At 40.3% G+C, this 15,623-nt stretch overlaps 1 protein-coding gene across 6 annotated transcripts in view; it reads left to right on the top strand.

Annotated features, from left to right (window-relative positions):
• Positions 1-14,404, top strand: part of LOC132377828 (protein FAM3C-like) — a 54,865-nt gene extending 40,461 nt beyond the window's left edge. For all 6 annotated transcript variants that reach the window (XM_059944230.1, XM_059944231.1, XM_059944232.1 and 3 more), the window contains 5 exons: positions 1,861-1,919; positions 2,021-2,071; positions 3,129-3,213; positions 6,533-6,659; positions 13,815-14,404. In XM_059944230.1, the coding sequence (XP_059800213.1) occupies positions 1,861-1,919; positions 2,021-2,071; positions 3,129-3,213; positions 6,533-6,659; positions 13,815-13,904 (412 nt within the window). In that variant the 3' untranslated portion in view covers positions 13,905-14,404. The remainder of the gene's footprint in view (positions 1-1,860; positions 1,920-2,020; positions 2,072-3,128; positions 3,214-6,532; positions 6,660-13,814) is intronic.
• The last annotated feature ends 1,219 nt before the right edge of the window (positions 14,405-15,623 follow it).

Raw genomic sequence — 15,623 nt, 5'->3', positions numbered from 1 at the left:
AGGACTAAAGGGCCTGAATTGTAAGGAGGGTTTGTCCAGGCTGGGTCTTTATTCCTTGGAACAGAGGAGAATGAGCGGTGACGTTATGCAAATGTTTAAAATAATGAGAGGCATACATAAGGTGAAACACACAGTTTTCTTTTCCTCAGGAAGGAGAATCAAAAACTACAGGGCATAGGTTTTTGAAAGGGGAAAGCTTTAAAAGGATATGAAAGGCCAGATGAAGTGACTGAGGCAAGTACAATAGTATCATTTCAGAAGCACTTCTATAAGTGCATGGAGGGGCGGGGTTTAGAGGGAGATGGGTTGAATGCAGGAAACTGGGCACCATGGTTGACATTAACTCGCTGGGCTGAAGGGCCTATATCTATGCTGTATTGCTCTATGACTATTATAAATATTTCTGTTATTTATTTCTGTGCCTACAGAGATCCAATTAAGTTCCTAAGATCATGGAGTAGGTTCTTCATTTACTTCTAAGAGACAGATGGCATTAAATATACAATGGATTCCAGTTAATTGGGCCATTGGTTAATTGCAGCAACTGCTAATTTGGGACAACTCTTAACAAACAAAAACTAATTGAGAAAATAGCCTGGATTCCCTTCATTTATTTAGGACTATGCCTCTTATTTGGGACAGGACACTGCTGCTGACAGTTTCTAACTAGCGTCAGTCATGTGCACTTATGTGACCGTTGGATCCTACACCTTGCTTACAGTGAACAGTTTTTGAACAGTGCAATTTGCATGTGTTTGTGTTCAAAAAGCAGTGATTTTTTTTTTTTGGCACAGAGTTGACAGCAAATAAGTAGTAAAACAATTCAAAATTGTTTTTCTCACTGTGATTTCAAGCATTGAGGCATGGAGATGCCAGAAACAGCCCTGAGTGAAAATGAAAATGATTTCACTACTTCAAAAGTGAGGAACTACGATGAATTTGAAGATATCAGCAACCACTTGAATGCTACAATCATAATGAAGATATGGAAGTATTGTATAAATAAGTCCATTACCTGCACTAGGAGTCTGCAGTAATTTTAATCATTTACAGTCAATCAAAAGAGCATGTCAGCATACGCTGGATGAATTCCTCCATTGATATCTATTAGGAACTAATACACAGTTTTTAAGTACTGCTGTAGTACTTTTAGTGTTCTAATTTGTTCTGTATTTCATTTAAATACATCATTTGATACTTAGTTAAATCATAATTGTTTTTTTATAGCTTTTTAACTATTTCCATGAATCTTTGGCTAATTTGGGCAGCTGCCTAATTGGAGCAAAATGTACTGGTCCCAGTGTGTCCCAGTTAACCAAAATCCACTATATATTTAGTTTTTTAATTTTCTTTTTATCTCCCTCCCTGCTATATGATATCTAGAATACAATCTTTTCAATTAAACCCTGCTCTTTCTGACAAGTTTTTAAAAAGCTATTAATTGGGAAAAGATTCAGAACTTGTTGGTAGCAGATTTTTTAAAACTAGTACTTGCTTACTTCAAAGTGAATTCAGAAGCAGGTGTATTGATAATCTACCAGCATTATGAAGAGCAGCTTCTCTAAGTGCTAACTTTCATGCTTCAGTGGATGGCCACTGTGAGAAGTCAACAAGCAACTGCAACAAGCTAGTAAGTCAAATTGGAGATAAAGTCATCTTGTTTCTTCCTGAGTATGATTACAGTAGAAGGCTGAACCACCGTTGAACGTGACTGTGAGGGCAGATCTGCAGCCTGAGCAGTGCTTCAAAATTTCATTATTTATTAAAACATTGCACGTCAGAAACTCAAACTGTTTACTCTAAACCTCGTTCAAATTCAAACTATTATTTGAGATATCTTTCTCTTTCTCCCTCCCACAGACTCATGAGCTCTGTAAAAAATAATATTGGAAAAGGTATAAACATTGCTTTAGTAAATGGTGAGTGAATAATACAAGATCATAGAATGAAAAATATGTAAACTTTATATTGCCAAGTTATATTTTTTGATATGTAATGTGTTTGGTTCTTTGTTTTACAGCTACAACTGGTCAACTATTAAAGACTGACTTTTTTGATATGTGGTCTGGAAGTAAGACATTTAAAAAGACATCTAAGTTTGTTTTGATTTTGCTTGGCTGACAGCTCAGGAATTGTATTGTTTGTGCATAATTCAAATTCAAATTTTAAGAAATAAAAGGAGACTGAATATTCCCTTGAAAATTAAGATCTATTGATTCTTTACCTCCTCCTTTTGGTTCTTCCATGTATCTGACACATATGCAGTGGAATCCAATGGCTCAGACACCATTTCTGCCATTTTGCTCCATAATGTGATGCCTACAGACATGGGCTTCATTCACAAAGCACATGTGAGGCCTGTCTTGTTGTCGTTTATAAGGGACCTACCTGTGAAAATGCCAGGCCTTGTAGTTAAGTGCCAGGAATCAGCCTCAGGAAGGTCCTTTTTAAATGAAATGCTTACCTCATTTGGTGCTTCTGTTCTGGGCCATTTTACATCTTCCCATGTGGGTGATGACCACCCGCCTCCTCCCCACAGCTACAATAGAGACTGTGGCCCCTTGCCGTTTGTCTCCATCCTAATAGAGAGTAATGCACTCCAAATTGTTACTAGTTCCTAAGATGACCTTTATCAAATACACATTCAACCTTTTGCTCATCCTCCAACTGGTAGGCCCATCTGTTGTCCATCAGTTCCCATTCTCTGAGCCAAGCCTTGCCGTGCCTACAGCTCACCAAGATTCCCTCTTCATTTACCATGATGCCCCATAATTATTGCGGCCCTAACCACTGCCATTAGTACAAACAGTCCCTACTCTTCCCCACGCCCACCACCCCCAAACCCAGTAGCTTCCAATTCACTCTGCACCTCTCCAGACCTTTATTCCCCATTAACGCTCTTACCAAACTGTGCCATTCCCTCCCCCAAACCCACAGCTTATCCTTTTTCTCTTCTGCCTCCTCTCATTATGAAGATTTCTCGGTGAGCCACATGTTGGAAGGCCAGCCCTGCAGTGCACGATGCTCTGGGTGTATCATGGTTTGAATAGCAATTAACTTCTATACATCAAAATGAAAACCCTACTAAGAAATAGAAAGCTAAAGAATACTCTTCTGTTTTTCTTCAGAAGTTGAACTGCTTGTGAAATTTTTAAAATCGATACAGCCTGGCACTGTTGTGCTACTTGCTTCTTTTGATGACGCAGCAACAAAGTGAGTAAAACAACTCTTTGGATGTTAAGAATGATGGTTTTGAGATATACAGTTTAACTATTTATTATATAGAAGTTATTTTGGCACCTTCAATCTTCTTTTCTTTCAATCATGAAAGAAAACTTTTCACGATGTGTGGATTTGCTAGATGCTAATTCCATTCTAAATGGATTTCATAGTCTAACCCAGCTATCCAAGGCTCCTGCCTCACCATCTACCTCAATTTTCCTGGAATCTTTACCAGCAGGTATAAGCTGGGACAGGAAGCAGCCACTCTGAACTGAACACATGCGATTCTGTATTTAGAGTGCAGTTGATCAGCATCTATGCATAATGTTCATCAGCTGATTATTATACCAGCTGGTAATAGAAACCAGAACACTGGCACATAAAGAGAAGAGATAGAAAGAATAAGCATCTTCAGATGAGAGAGAGAGATACACACAGCAGTTAACCATCAAACTAATAAAAACCTCATTTGATGAGAACCACTAATGACTTTGGGTAAAATTATTTTTTATTTGGAGCTTAATTCATGTTCTACCATTTTACTATCAGTGCTAAACAAGAAGGGGGGAATGATTTCTTTGTCAGTAATATACAGTGGGTAGATTGCAAATGTTTTAAGTGCAGATGAAGCTCTGCACTAATTGCCAAAATATGTACCCACAATGTCAACTAGAACAGCATTGTCTGTAGGAAAATGAAACTTTGCAGACTTGGTTTCCAGAACCCTTTATTAAAGCCAAACATCCACAATAATAAAAGAACAATTGGAATTATCACTGTTTTAACTCTGGTGCCTTCTAATAATTTGGAAACAGCATGTTATAACCTCATACATCTTACAGTAAAGGTTGAAGACCATTTTAATTGAATTTGGAAGACCACTTTAAGATAAATAACTTCTGAATATCCTGAACATTTTGGTATTAAAGGAAATAATGATCATATAGATTATGTACATACACAGTGGCCACCTTAATAGGTACCTCCTGTATCTAATAAAATGCCCACTGAGTGTACGTTCATGATCTTCTGCTGCTGTGGCCCATCCACTTCGAGGTTCAATAAAATTGTATTAACAAGCAGGTTTACAAGTGTACCTAATGAAGTTCCCACTTAGTATGGGGCCAGTGTTATATTTCTGGGTGAGATGACACCTCTTCTCCATAGACAAAAGTTTCAAAGGTACATTTAATGCCAGAGAAATATATACAATATCCATCCTAAAATTCTTCTTCTTAGCAAACATCCACGAAGACAGAGGAGTACCCAAGGAATGAATGACAGTTAAATGTTAGAACCCCAAAGCTCCCCCAGCTCCCCCCACCCATGCATAAGCAGCAGCAAAGCAACGACTGCCCCCCGCCAGCAAGAGAAAGCATCACCTCACCCCCCCCCCACAGCTCACCGAGCACTCAAGTGTGCAGCAAAGCATCAATTGTTACGTACCCCGTAACTGGGTCACTTACCAGCAAAGATAGAGACGTCCGTTGGAGTCTGGTGATACTATTTTTAACAGTATTTATTAGTAAAAATACACAAAAATAATATCAATGCAAATATACAGATAATATACATCGTCAATACTAAACCTAAAAGTGCGGGTATCATAATAATCAATAAGAAATAAGCTCTATCGTTGTCTAGGGGATAATGAATTGTCCGATGGAAATATGAAGTTCGCTGCAGTTCACACAGGCTGCCGCCATTTGTTTGTCACTGTGTTGCAATTGTTGGAGAGAGAGAGAAATAGGAGAATGGGAACAGCTACCGCTACGGGTTTTTCCAACCTTCCTTTATGATTTCGATCTGTCAGGTGTCTCGTTGTCGTGGCCATTCAAGTGTGACCTCTCCTTTAGCTAAACCATTCTTCTATGATGAGCCCACCACCCAGGCAAGGGAGGACGCACACGAGCTCTCACCGGCTTTTGCTATAAAACGCTGTCCCTGGATCTCTAGCGTTTCTCCTGGTGCGTCTAAAGGGGTGTTCCCGAAACCCGTCTTTTATCCTCACTCACGGGGTCTCAGATGTCAATCAGGTTGAGATGATGCAATCCCTCAACCAGACCACTCTGGTTGTCCCCTGAGGGGTTTCAATGAATAGTACAGTACTCCATATATTCACTATTCAGTACTCCAATGAATACTACAGTACAGTATTGTGTAGTACAGTACACAATTCCTTCTCCAAGAGACAATGGCAGTAATCAGTGGTTCCGTTCCGCTTATGTCAGGAGACATTCCACCTGGTTGTGTATTCTGAGTGTCTCTCTCTCTCATTTCCTGGGTCCCAGACCCGAATTAATAGCGATCTTGCGATTCTCAAAAAGGAGGGGACGACTTTGTACCCTTCGGCCCCTCAGAGTTGCTTCACCTTTGTAACACAATAAAGACACACACTTGCAATACCCCAAAGACTACTTGTTCACCCGGTAATTTGACATACCACTGACTCTCTCTCTCCCTAATAAGGAAAAAAGCAAAAGTAAAACATAAAAGTTAAATCCATATCTTCACACTTCTTTACAAACTTGCCCCAGATCACTGACTCCATCTGACCTGGTCATGTTATCTGAATCCAATAGATGCTGGTCTACAGTGGCTTGTTTAAATTTAAGCTGGAGTTTCAATCTTAGAACTATTCTGGCACAAAAACAGTACTTTTTCATCTGTAGTGCTTTGTTCACTTTCAACATTACTTCAATCCATTTTGGTGCTAAAGCCTTCATTCATGCTTAAGATTGAATAATTACAATCCTTTCCTGGCAGACAATCCATTCTCTCCCTTCTGTCGTTCATCTTATCCAAAACTGCTTATCCAGTTGTCTCCCGGTTATAATTTGCTTTGAACTCCCTCACCTACGTTGTTTTCAGACACATTTAAATTAATTTAAATCCTCAATTTCCCTAACTCTGTAACATCTATTAATTGTCTTATCCCCATGATCAATGTAGTCTTTGTTTTGGAGCCCATTTTCTTTATACCTCTAGAGTGTGATTAGGTTTTTTTTTACTCTAATTGTGAAATATAGACACAAGTTGATATTGTTGCAAAACAAAAACTTTATACTTCATGCTTACCACACTTAATATCTTCCATAAAAGATAAATATCTCGGAGCCAAAGCAGGGAGTTGTTTCTCCCCCTTTAGTTACGTTGAATTGAAAACAGAGTTTCTAGAACTCAATGTGCCAATTCAAAGCAACGTCAAAGCTCCTTTGATATCTCAAGGTTCTTCTAATACTTTTTATAATTCAGGACACTTTTAGAAATCTGAATGATCTCTTGAAGCAATTTCCATTTCATTTAATAGGATGAATGACGAAGCCAGAGGATTATTTTCTCAACTGGGAAGCTCTTTAATCTTTAAACTGCATTTTCGAGACAATTGGGTTTTTCTTGGAGCAAAACCAATTAAGGAAAAAAGTCCATTCGAACAGGTATGGATAAATATTAGAAATCAAAAAGCTGTGGATGCTGGAAGAGAAGAGAAGCTGCTGGAAATACCTCACAGGTCAGCCAGGATCTGTGGGAAGATGCTACCATATGAAGCAGCAAATATCTTGCATTTCTCTCAGTCTAATATATTGCATTCAGTCACAATATGGTCTTCCTTGCAGTGGAGAAATCGATTGCAGATTGCTTCATTAACTTCTGAAGTAGTTACATTCACTTTTGCAGTGATTTTCTAGGGATAGAAGGATGTCCCTTTAGAACAAGGGAGAGAAGGAGTTTCTTTAGCCAGAGAGTGATGAATCTGTGGAATTCAATGCCACAGACATTGCCCATTTTCTTTGCCTACTGCCCTCTTCCCCTCCCTCTTTACCCTCCCTTCTCCTTCCCCATTCGTCTCCCCCAACCCCCTCCCTTCCTCTCCCCTTGCCCCCTCCCCATACCCTTCTCCTATCCCCTCTCTCCCCTTTCTCCACCCTCTCTAACCATCTTTATTTTGTATCTTTTATATTCCTTTGTTCTTGTTATCTTTGTCAAGCCCATCAACCAAATGATGTCACAGCTTATTCCAACAGCATCCATGAAATCACTATATAAGAGATACTTTCTTTGTCAAATCCATCTATACTCCGCCCTGTCTACAACTTAAAATAACTTCTTGCATTCTGTTGAAGAGTTTTCAACTTGAAATGTTAACTCCTTTTCTCATTCCATAGATTCTGTCTGACTGTGGAGTATTTCCAGCATTTTCTGTTTATATGATGTAAAAAATATTCAGTTTTAAACGTATCAAACTGGTTAAATGTTTGAGCATTGGCAGGGTATATTCAGCTGAGTTATATTCTGAGATTTTGAATTGTTGTGCTGTGTACAAACAGGTGATGTGTTCACAGTACAAGTGGTGATGCTTGCATTCAAAAAAGTTCAAAAAAAGTTTGATAATTCGTAAGTAAGTATATATATGTCACCGTATGCAATCCTGAGATTCATTTTCTTGTGGGCATACTCAATAAATCCAATAGCCATAATAGAATCAATGGAGGACCGTACCCCAGAAGATGGACAAAGAGTGTGCAAAAGACAACAAACTGTGCAAATATAAAATGAAAGAAGAAAGAGAAAAAATAAATAAATGAATAAATAGATAGACAGATAATGATAATGAGATGAAGAGTTCTTGAAAGTGAGTCCATAGGTTATCGGAACTGTTCAGTGATGGGGCAAGTGAAGTTATCCCCACTGGATCAAGAGCCTGATGGTTGAGGGGTAATAACTGTTCCTGAACCTGGTGGTGTGAGTCCTGAGGCTCCTGCACCTTCTTCCTGATGGCAGCAGTGAGGAGAGAGCATGACCTGGGTGATGGCCATCCCTGATGATGGGTGCTGCTTTCCTGCGACAATGCTCCATTTAGATGAGCTCATTGGTGGGGAGAGCTTTACCTGTGATCTACTGAGCTGTATCCATTACTTTTTTGTAGGATTTTCCATTCAAGGGCATTGATGTTTCCATTCCATGCTGCCAATATACTCTGCATCACACATCTATAGAAGTTTGTCAAAGTTTTAGATATCATGCCAAATCTCTGCAAACTCCTAAGGAAGTAGAGAAGCTCTCATCCTTTCTTTGTAATTGTACTTGTGTGCTGGGCCCAAAACAGGTCCTCTGAAATGATAACACCAAGGAATTTAAAGTTGCTAACTCCCTCCACCTCTGATTCCCCTGATGAGGACTGAATCATGGACTTTTGCAACACACACAAGATGCTGGAGGAACTCAGCAGGCCAGGCAGCATCTATGGAAAAGAGGTATAGTCAATGTTTCGGGCCGAGACCCTTCAGGAGGACTAGGAGAAAGAAAGATGAGGAGTCATAGTTAGAAGGGAGGGGAGGAAGAAACACAAGGTGATAGATGAAAGTAGGAGGGGCAGGAGAGATGAAGTTAATTGCTGAAAGAGATACAGGGCTGGAGAAGGGGGAGATCTAATAGGACAGGACAGAATGCCATGAAGGCAGTAAGTGGAGAGGAACACCAGAGGGAGGCGATGGGCAGGCGAGGAGATAAGGTGAGAGAGGGAAAGGGGGTTGGGGAGTAGAGAAAGTGGGGGGGGGGCATTAATGAAAGCTCAGGAAATCGGTATTCATGCCATTCGGTTGGAGGCTATCTAGATGGAATATAAGATGTTGCTCCTCCAACCTGAGTGTGGCCTCATCAGGACAGTAGAAGAGGCCATGGACTGACATGTTGGAATGGGAGTGGGAAGTGGAATTAAAGTGGGTGCTCACTGGGAGAGCCCACTTTTTCTGGCGGATGGAGGAGTAGGTGCTCAGTGAAGCGGTCTCCTTATCTATGTGGGGTCTCACCGATATACAAGAGGCCACGCCAGGAGCACCGGAAACAATAAATGACCCCAGCAGACTGACAGGTGAAGTGTCGTCTCACCTGGAAGGACTGTTTGGAGCCCTGAGTTGCAGGGTGGAGGTGTGGGGGCTTGTGTAGCATTTGTTCTGCTTGCAAGGCTGAGTGCCAGGAGGGAGATCAGTCAGGAGGGACGAATGGACAAGGGAGTCGTGTGGGGAGTGATCCCTGTGGAAAGCAGAAAGTGAGTGGGAGGGAAAGATGTGCTTGATGGTGAGATGGCAGAAGTTACGGATCATAACGTGCTGGACGTGGAGACTGGTGGGGTAATAGGTGAGGACAAGAGGAACCCTATCCCTGGTAGGGTTGTGGGAGGATGGGGTGAGGGCAGATGTGTGTGAAATGCAAGAGATGCAGTTGAGGGCAGTGTTGATGGTGGAGGAATTCAGAGAATTATGTGCTGGACCTTTATTATTATGCTGTGAACCTTTGGTTCCCTCCTCCTGTTCAATAATCAGCTCCTTGGCCTTGCTGACTTTCAGAAAGAGGTTGTTGTTGTTAGACCACTCGTCCATATTTTCAGCCTCCTTCCTATATGTTAATTCATCTCCACGTTTCATTTGGCCTACAACTGCAGTGTCATCAGCAACCTTAAATATGGTACTGGAGCTGTGCATAGCCACCCAGTCATAAGTGTAAAGCAAGTCGAGGAGGGGGCTAAGCACACATCTCTGTAGTGAATTATGCTGATGGAAATTGTGGAACAGATGGTGTTGTCAATCCGAGCTGATGGAGCCTGCAAGAGAGCAAATCAAGGACCCAATTGCACAAGGAGATATTGAGGTCAAAGTTTTGAACCTTATTGATTAATTCTGAGATTAGGATAATACTGAATTCCAAGTTTTAGTTAATGAAGGGCATCCAGATGTATGCATCTTCACTGTCCAAATGTCCAGGGTAGAGTGAAGAGCCATTGAGATGCATCTGCTTTGTAGGCTGGAAATTCAGCATCACTTTCATTTAGACAAGGGGATACAGGAGCAATTCCTCGAGCCTGTGGTGGCTGAACTCTTCCTACATTTCTCCTTCCTGTTTCAGCGGTTTGTCCTGTTCTATTTTACATCTGCTAACTGTTCCAGTCACAGGTATTAGGTAGGAGAGTGTCTTGGTATATCATACCCAGGTATGATTGTGCAGATGATTTAATATCAGAACTAAGATATTCACAAACTATCAAACTTTTCCAACTTAAAAGAACTCTACAAATTATAGTCATTACATATTTGAAGTTGTAGCCTTCAGAGCTATTTGAAGCTATTTGATTACCCTTTTTTGAGGATGCATGTGGGGGCTTTCCTCTGTGCTCCTCAACTGAAATTTGAAGAATTAGTGTTGGCTGCAAATCAGCATTGTATGCTGATTAATGCCATAGTCTGCCTTCTGTGCCTACTGTTATTGTACAGAAATTGTGCCTACACCCCCAACTATGTGGCACCCACTGGAACACATTCTACTAATACATTTATTTTGCATTTGAAGAAAGTTTTGCTTCAAAGATTGGAAGTTAGACTTGGTTAAGTGAAGTCCAGCTTAAGTAAATTTACAAAAAGAAAACTTTAAATCAATCCCACAATTGCCGCCCTTTGACACCAGATAGAGCCGAGCACTAGCAAGCCTATCCCCAGTTTTATTGGTATAATCCAGCAAAGTGCTGATCAGTACCAGGTTCTTTTAGTATTCCAGAGGGTGCTGACAGCTGGTAAAACCAAACCTAACCAAAGATATCCTTGAACATCTTTAACATTTGGGAAGTATTTTAAAGTAATTTTAATTTATTTAAATGACTTTAAAAGTTTTACAATATCTATGGATGGTGGGGTAGCGATACATCTCATCCAAAGGAGGTGTAAGATGCTCCTCCCCTCCACTAGCCTGCAGGTCACCCTTGGGCAAGGTGGAGTGCCTGCCTAGGCCACTGATCAGGGTCATGTGTAGGCAGAGGGGGCAGATGGTGGGTGGTGGTATGAGCAGCTGGTGCATTTCACTAGTCCTGCTTAGGCAACCAATGACGCCAGGCAGACAATCTCTGAGGAGTGCTGATAATGGCTGGGGTCACCTGTCTTGTAAAATCACTGCCCAAAAGAAGGGAATAGCAAACCACCTGTGTAGAATTTGCCAAGACCGTTTTCACCCGCATCACATAATGATGAGGAACATCTAAGTTACTTAGAAAAGCTTTACGTATATGTAAACTATTCATATTTACAGTACATTTCAAATTTACATCAGTGGTAAAGAAATTTATGGAAAAGATTCTTGATGATAGTATTCACTCATATCTGGAAAACATGGAATTATTAAAGAGAAATAGCATCGCTTTTGCAGGGAAATTCAGCTTTGATTGAGTTTTCTCAGAAGGTGATAAGGCAGTGCAGTGGTTGTTGTCTATATGGTCTTTAGTAAAGAATTTGACAAGGTCCATCACAGTAGGCCAATCTGGAGAAGTAAAGTACATGTTACCAGGGAGTTTGAGAGTTAGCTTCCCCAAAGCAGTCAGAAGATCTTGGTGGAGGGGTGTTAGTCTGGTCTGCAGTCTGTGAGAAGTGGTGTTCTGCAGGGATCAGTACTGCAACCTCTGTTGTTTCTGATAATGACTTAAGTGTTTTGGCTGAACATGCAGGAGCTGTGGATAGTGAGGACTGAGTCAAAGGATTCATCTAGCTACATGGGCAGAGAGATGGCAAATGGAGTTTTATCTGGATGAGTGTGCTATCTGACAATTTGGGAGGTGAAATCTAAGTGTGCAGTAATTGGATGAACCGTTCGGAGAATTGATCTGTAGAAGAATCCCACGGTGCAAGTCCATAGCTCGTTAAAAGTGTCAGCACAAGTTGATAAGGCAGCAAAGAAGGCATGCAGCATACTTGCCCTTATTGGCTGGGTCAAAGAGCATAAAAACTGCTAAGTCTGGTTGCACTTGAAACAGGAAAAGGATTGTCTGGCTTCTCTTCAGAGAACAGAAGGGAAGCTCCCTGGTGTGCACAATAGTGTGTAGCTTGGGCCTCTCTGACTTACATAACCACAGCTACAATTTGAAAATGAGGCATTTTACAAATTCTCTACTCCAAACTTCCTATTCGAGGGGCAGTTGTTGCCTACATAAACAAAAACAAAAGCAGAACACCAGAAAATCTGGAGATGCTGCAAATCGAAAGCAAAATGCTGGAGGAACTCAGCAGGCCAGGCAGCATCCATGGAAAAGTGTAAACAGTCAACGTTTCAAGCCGGGACCCGTCATCCTAACAAAAGTAGAAGATGCCTTAGCATACCAAACAGCATTTTGTGAGGGGGAGACAGAGATAGGGTTTCAGGGAAAGGACCTATCAGAACTAGAAGACTGAGAAAATAAATACATTTTAAGTCACAAAGAGGAAGGGCTAGCGAGAATAAAAGGAATATCTGTTATAGAATAGAAACCAGAAATCAGATAAAAAACTAAAGCATAGAACCAAAACAGAAAAGCTATAAACAAATTAAAACAGGAAGTTGCATCCATATCTGTGGATGCTGGGAATATGGAAAGAGTTATAAAGGTATAAAAAGACCAACTGCTGTTCAACTGAGTAACAAATTAGAACACTGCCAAGGCTACTACAAAGTATAAAACTGTGTATTTGTTCCTAATAGTTATCACTGCAGTGTAATACTGCCATGTTCTTTTGATTGACTGTAAATGAACAAAATTAGCACAGGCGACTAATGCAGATAATGAACTGCCTTCATACAATATTTTCGATGATTACATCCTCCATGCCTTCATTTTCATTGTAACAATCAAGACAATTGTTGGTACCTTCAAATTCTTCATAGTTGCTAACTTGCTGAAGTAGTAAAATCATTTCTTTTTCACTCCAGCCCGTTTCTGGCATTTCCAAGTCAGACTGCTTGAAACTGCAGTGAGCAAATCAGTCCTGAATTGTCTTACTGCTTGTTATTTGCCAACTGTCAGTGATTAAAAAAAAGTCACTGCTTTTTGAACACAAACACACACAAGAGATGCTATTTAAAAATTGTTCACTCTGGCGGTGCAGTGTCTAGTGGCCACATGACATGCAAGTGAATGGCACTACTTAGAAACTTCAGCAACGGTCTTCTGTCCCAATTAACGAGCGTACTGTGCCAAATAAACTAAGGGAGTTTTCTCAATTTGGTTTTGTTCTTTATGTATATGTATGTGGGAGTCAGTGCAACATAGGATTAAAAAGACGTGCAACTGAAGCTCAAGGTCAGAAAAGTGAACTGCAGAGAAACGTTCAACAGAGCAGTCACCCCATCAGTGTTTGTCCTCTCCAGTGTAGAAGAAAGATCACATGAGCACCAAAACGCATACACTCTATCAGAAACAGTGCAAGTGAATCACAACTTCACCCAGAAGACATTTTGCTTCCCTAAATGAATGGAAAGGAAGAGGTAAAGGGGTCATCTTAGAATTGCCTGGAAAAGTGCTAGGGAGGGTGGAAAAGTGAAACTCAAAAGGTGAGAGGAAGCAAGGATGTGTCTATTGGTAGAATCAATTTGATGGTATTGATAATTGGGAACATTTTCAATTTCTTTACTTGCTTGTAAAAGCAAATATCCCATAAATAAAAGAAAGTAGAAGATTGTTCAATTCTAGGCAAAGAAAATTATACAACATGAAAGTTTCAGAATCAATGTTGCATTCCTTAAAGAACAAAAATATTTCATAGTATTAATGCATTAATTTTAAGGGTTTGTCTTTGTTACAGATCCTTGAGAATGACAAGAAAAAGAACAAATATGACAACTGGCCTGAAGCATTGGAAATTAATGGTTGTGTACCAAGGAAGAAAGATTAGTTATTTTCTGATGGCTTTCTCCATTCTTTATCTGTTTGGGGGTTTCAGTATTGCTACACCATTCCCAGAAGCTCTCTTGACAAGTTTTTACCATCTTTTATACAAATTAGTCTTAACACACAGAATATTATTGTCTTCTTCGTTTGTTGGATCTTAATTAAATAATATTTAATTTAGAGGAATAACTTTTATAGGCTGGATATCAGGATTCAAAACTGATGTAAGAAGTTAGAAATATAACTAATGGATTACAGTCAGAGAAACAAGTTATTCTTATTTTTCTTAACTGAAGGGCTTTGCCAAGTTTTTTGAGCAGGTCTGGGTTGAGCAAAACTATATTTAAATATGTATTATGTATAATAGAAATTCAATTTACGATTGGTGCCACCTGTATTTCCCTAGACCTTTATGCTGGACTGGTCAATTGTACTGGTAAAACTGTTACCCTTTGTAACTCCAGAAACTATTCAAAAGAAAAAGAAAAACATGGGAGCCCAGAATAGTTGTGTACTTATTTTTTTCTTTTGTGAGGTGCTGACATATGATGTGGTGCCGTAATAACACATGCTAATTACTTACATATAATCTATAATGAATTAAGTGAACAAAGAATGCTTAAGCAAACAATATATTTCCAATATTACTCAAGTATTACTGAAATATTAAATACACTAAACTCCTCCCTGCTTAGCTACTGTAAAAACTCAAACTCAATATGGAAAGCATCTCAACTCAAATATGTAACGTAGTTCTCTCTAGTTAGCTTATATAAATACTATATAATTCAGCTATAGCTTAGTAAATTTTAAAGTGTCCCATTCAGGCCTAGGAGTTCAATTGCTGTGGAGGGTTTTCTTTCCTGACAAGGCACGGGGGAGAGGGAATGGTGGGAGATGGGGGTGTGGTCACTCTGCTTAGCAGGTGAGACTTGTGGCTGTGAAATAATCTCAGATTCTGCAGCCTAATGCGTGGTGGTTGTAGGAGTTCACTCTGAGACTGCAGGAGGTGGTTCTGACAGCTCTGGACTCCTTTCTTCTCCAACAATTCACTCTGCTCTCCTCAAATGACCGATGTGTCATCTCCAGGTGAAATCAGACGCAATCCCTTCAGGGTAGCAGAGTGATCCAAGTCTGTCCTTAATCTTTCCAAGTACCCACTTTTGATCACCTTGGTAGTCCCTCACTAGGACTGTTTATCCAGGAGAAATACAGCAAATCTCCTCATTTGAGAAACCTTCGAATTGTCTCAGCTCTTAGTCCTGCATACTCTTCCTGAGATTGGGTTTGAGGAGATCCAAATGGCAGTGCAAAGGACGGCCCAGGAACAGCATAGCTGGTGAGGAGTGTGTTGGATTGCATTATGGAAGAGAAAATGGGTGAGCTCCTGATTCAATGTTAGTGTGGTGTGTTCTACTGACTTCCCTTGCAATGCATTCTTTAGACTCTTTCCATCAAGCCATTTGTAACTGGGTGGTACAGTGCAGGCAACCTGGAATCAATTCCCACCACTGCCTGTTAGGAGATTGTATGTTCTCCCTGTGCCCGTGTGGGTTTCCTCTGGGTACTCCAGTTTCCTCCCACTGTCCAATATATAAGAAATAGGAGCAGAATTAGGCCAATTGGCCCATTGAATCTGCTCTGTAATTTCCTTATGGCTGAGCCATTTTCCTCTTAGCCCCAATCTCCTGCCTTTCCCCTGTATCCCTTCATGCTCTGACCA

This window comes from Hypanus sabinus, chromosome 19, assembly GCF_030144855.1.
Source record: "Hypanus sabinus isolate sHypSab1 chromosome 19, sHypSab1.hap1, whole genome shotgun sequence".
Taxonomy (NCBI): Eukaryota; Metazoa; Chordata; class Chondrichthyes; order Myliobatiformes; family Dasyatidae; genus Hypanus; species Hypanus sabinus.
This window is presented reverse-complemented; position numbering and strand designations above follow the sequence as displayed.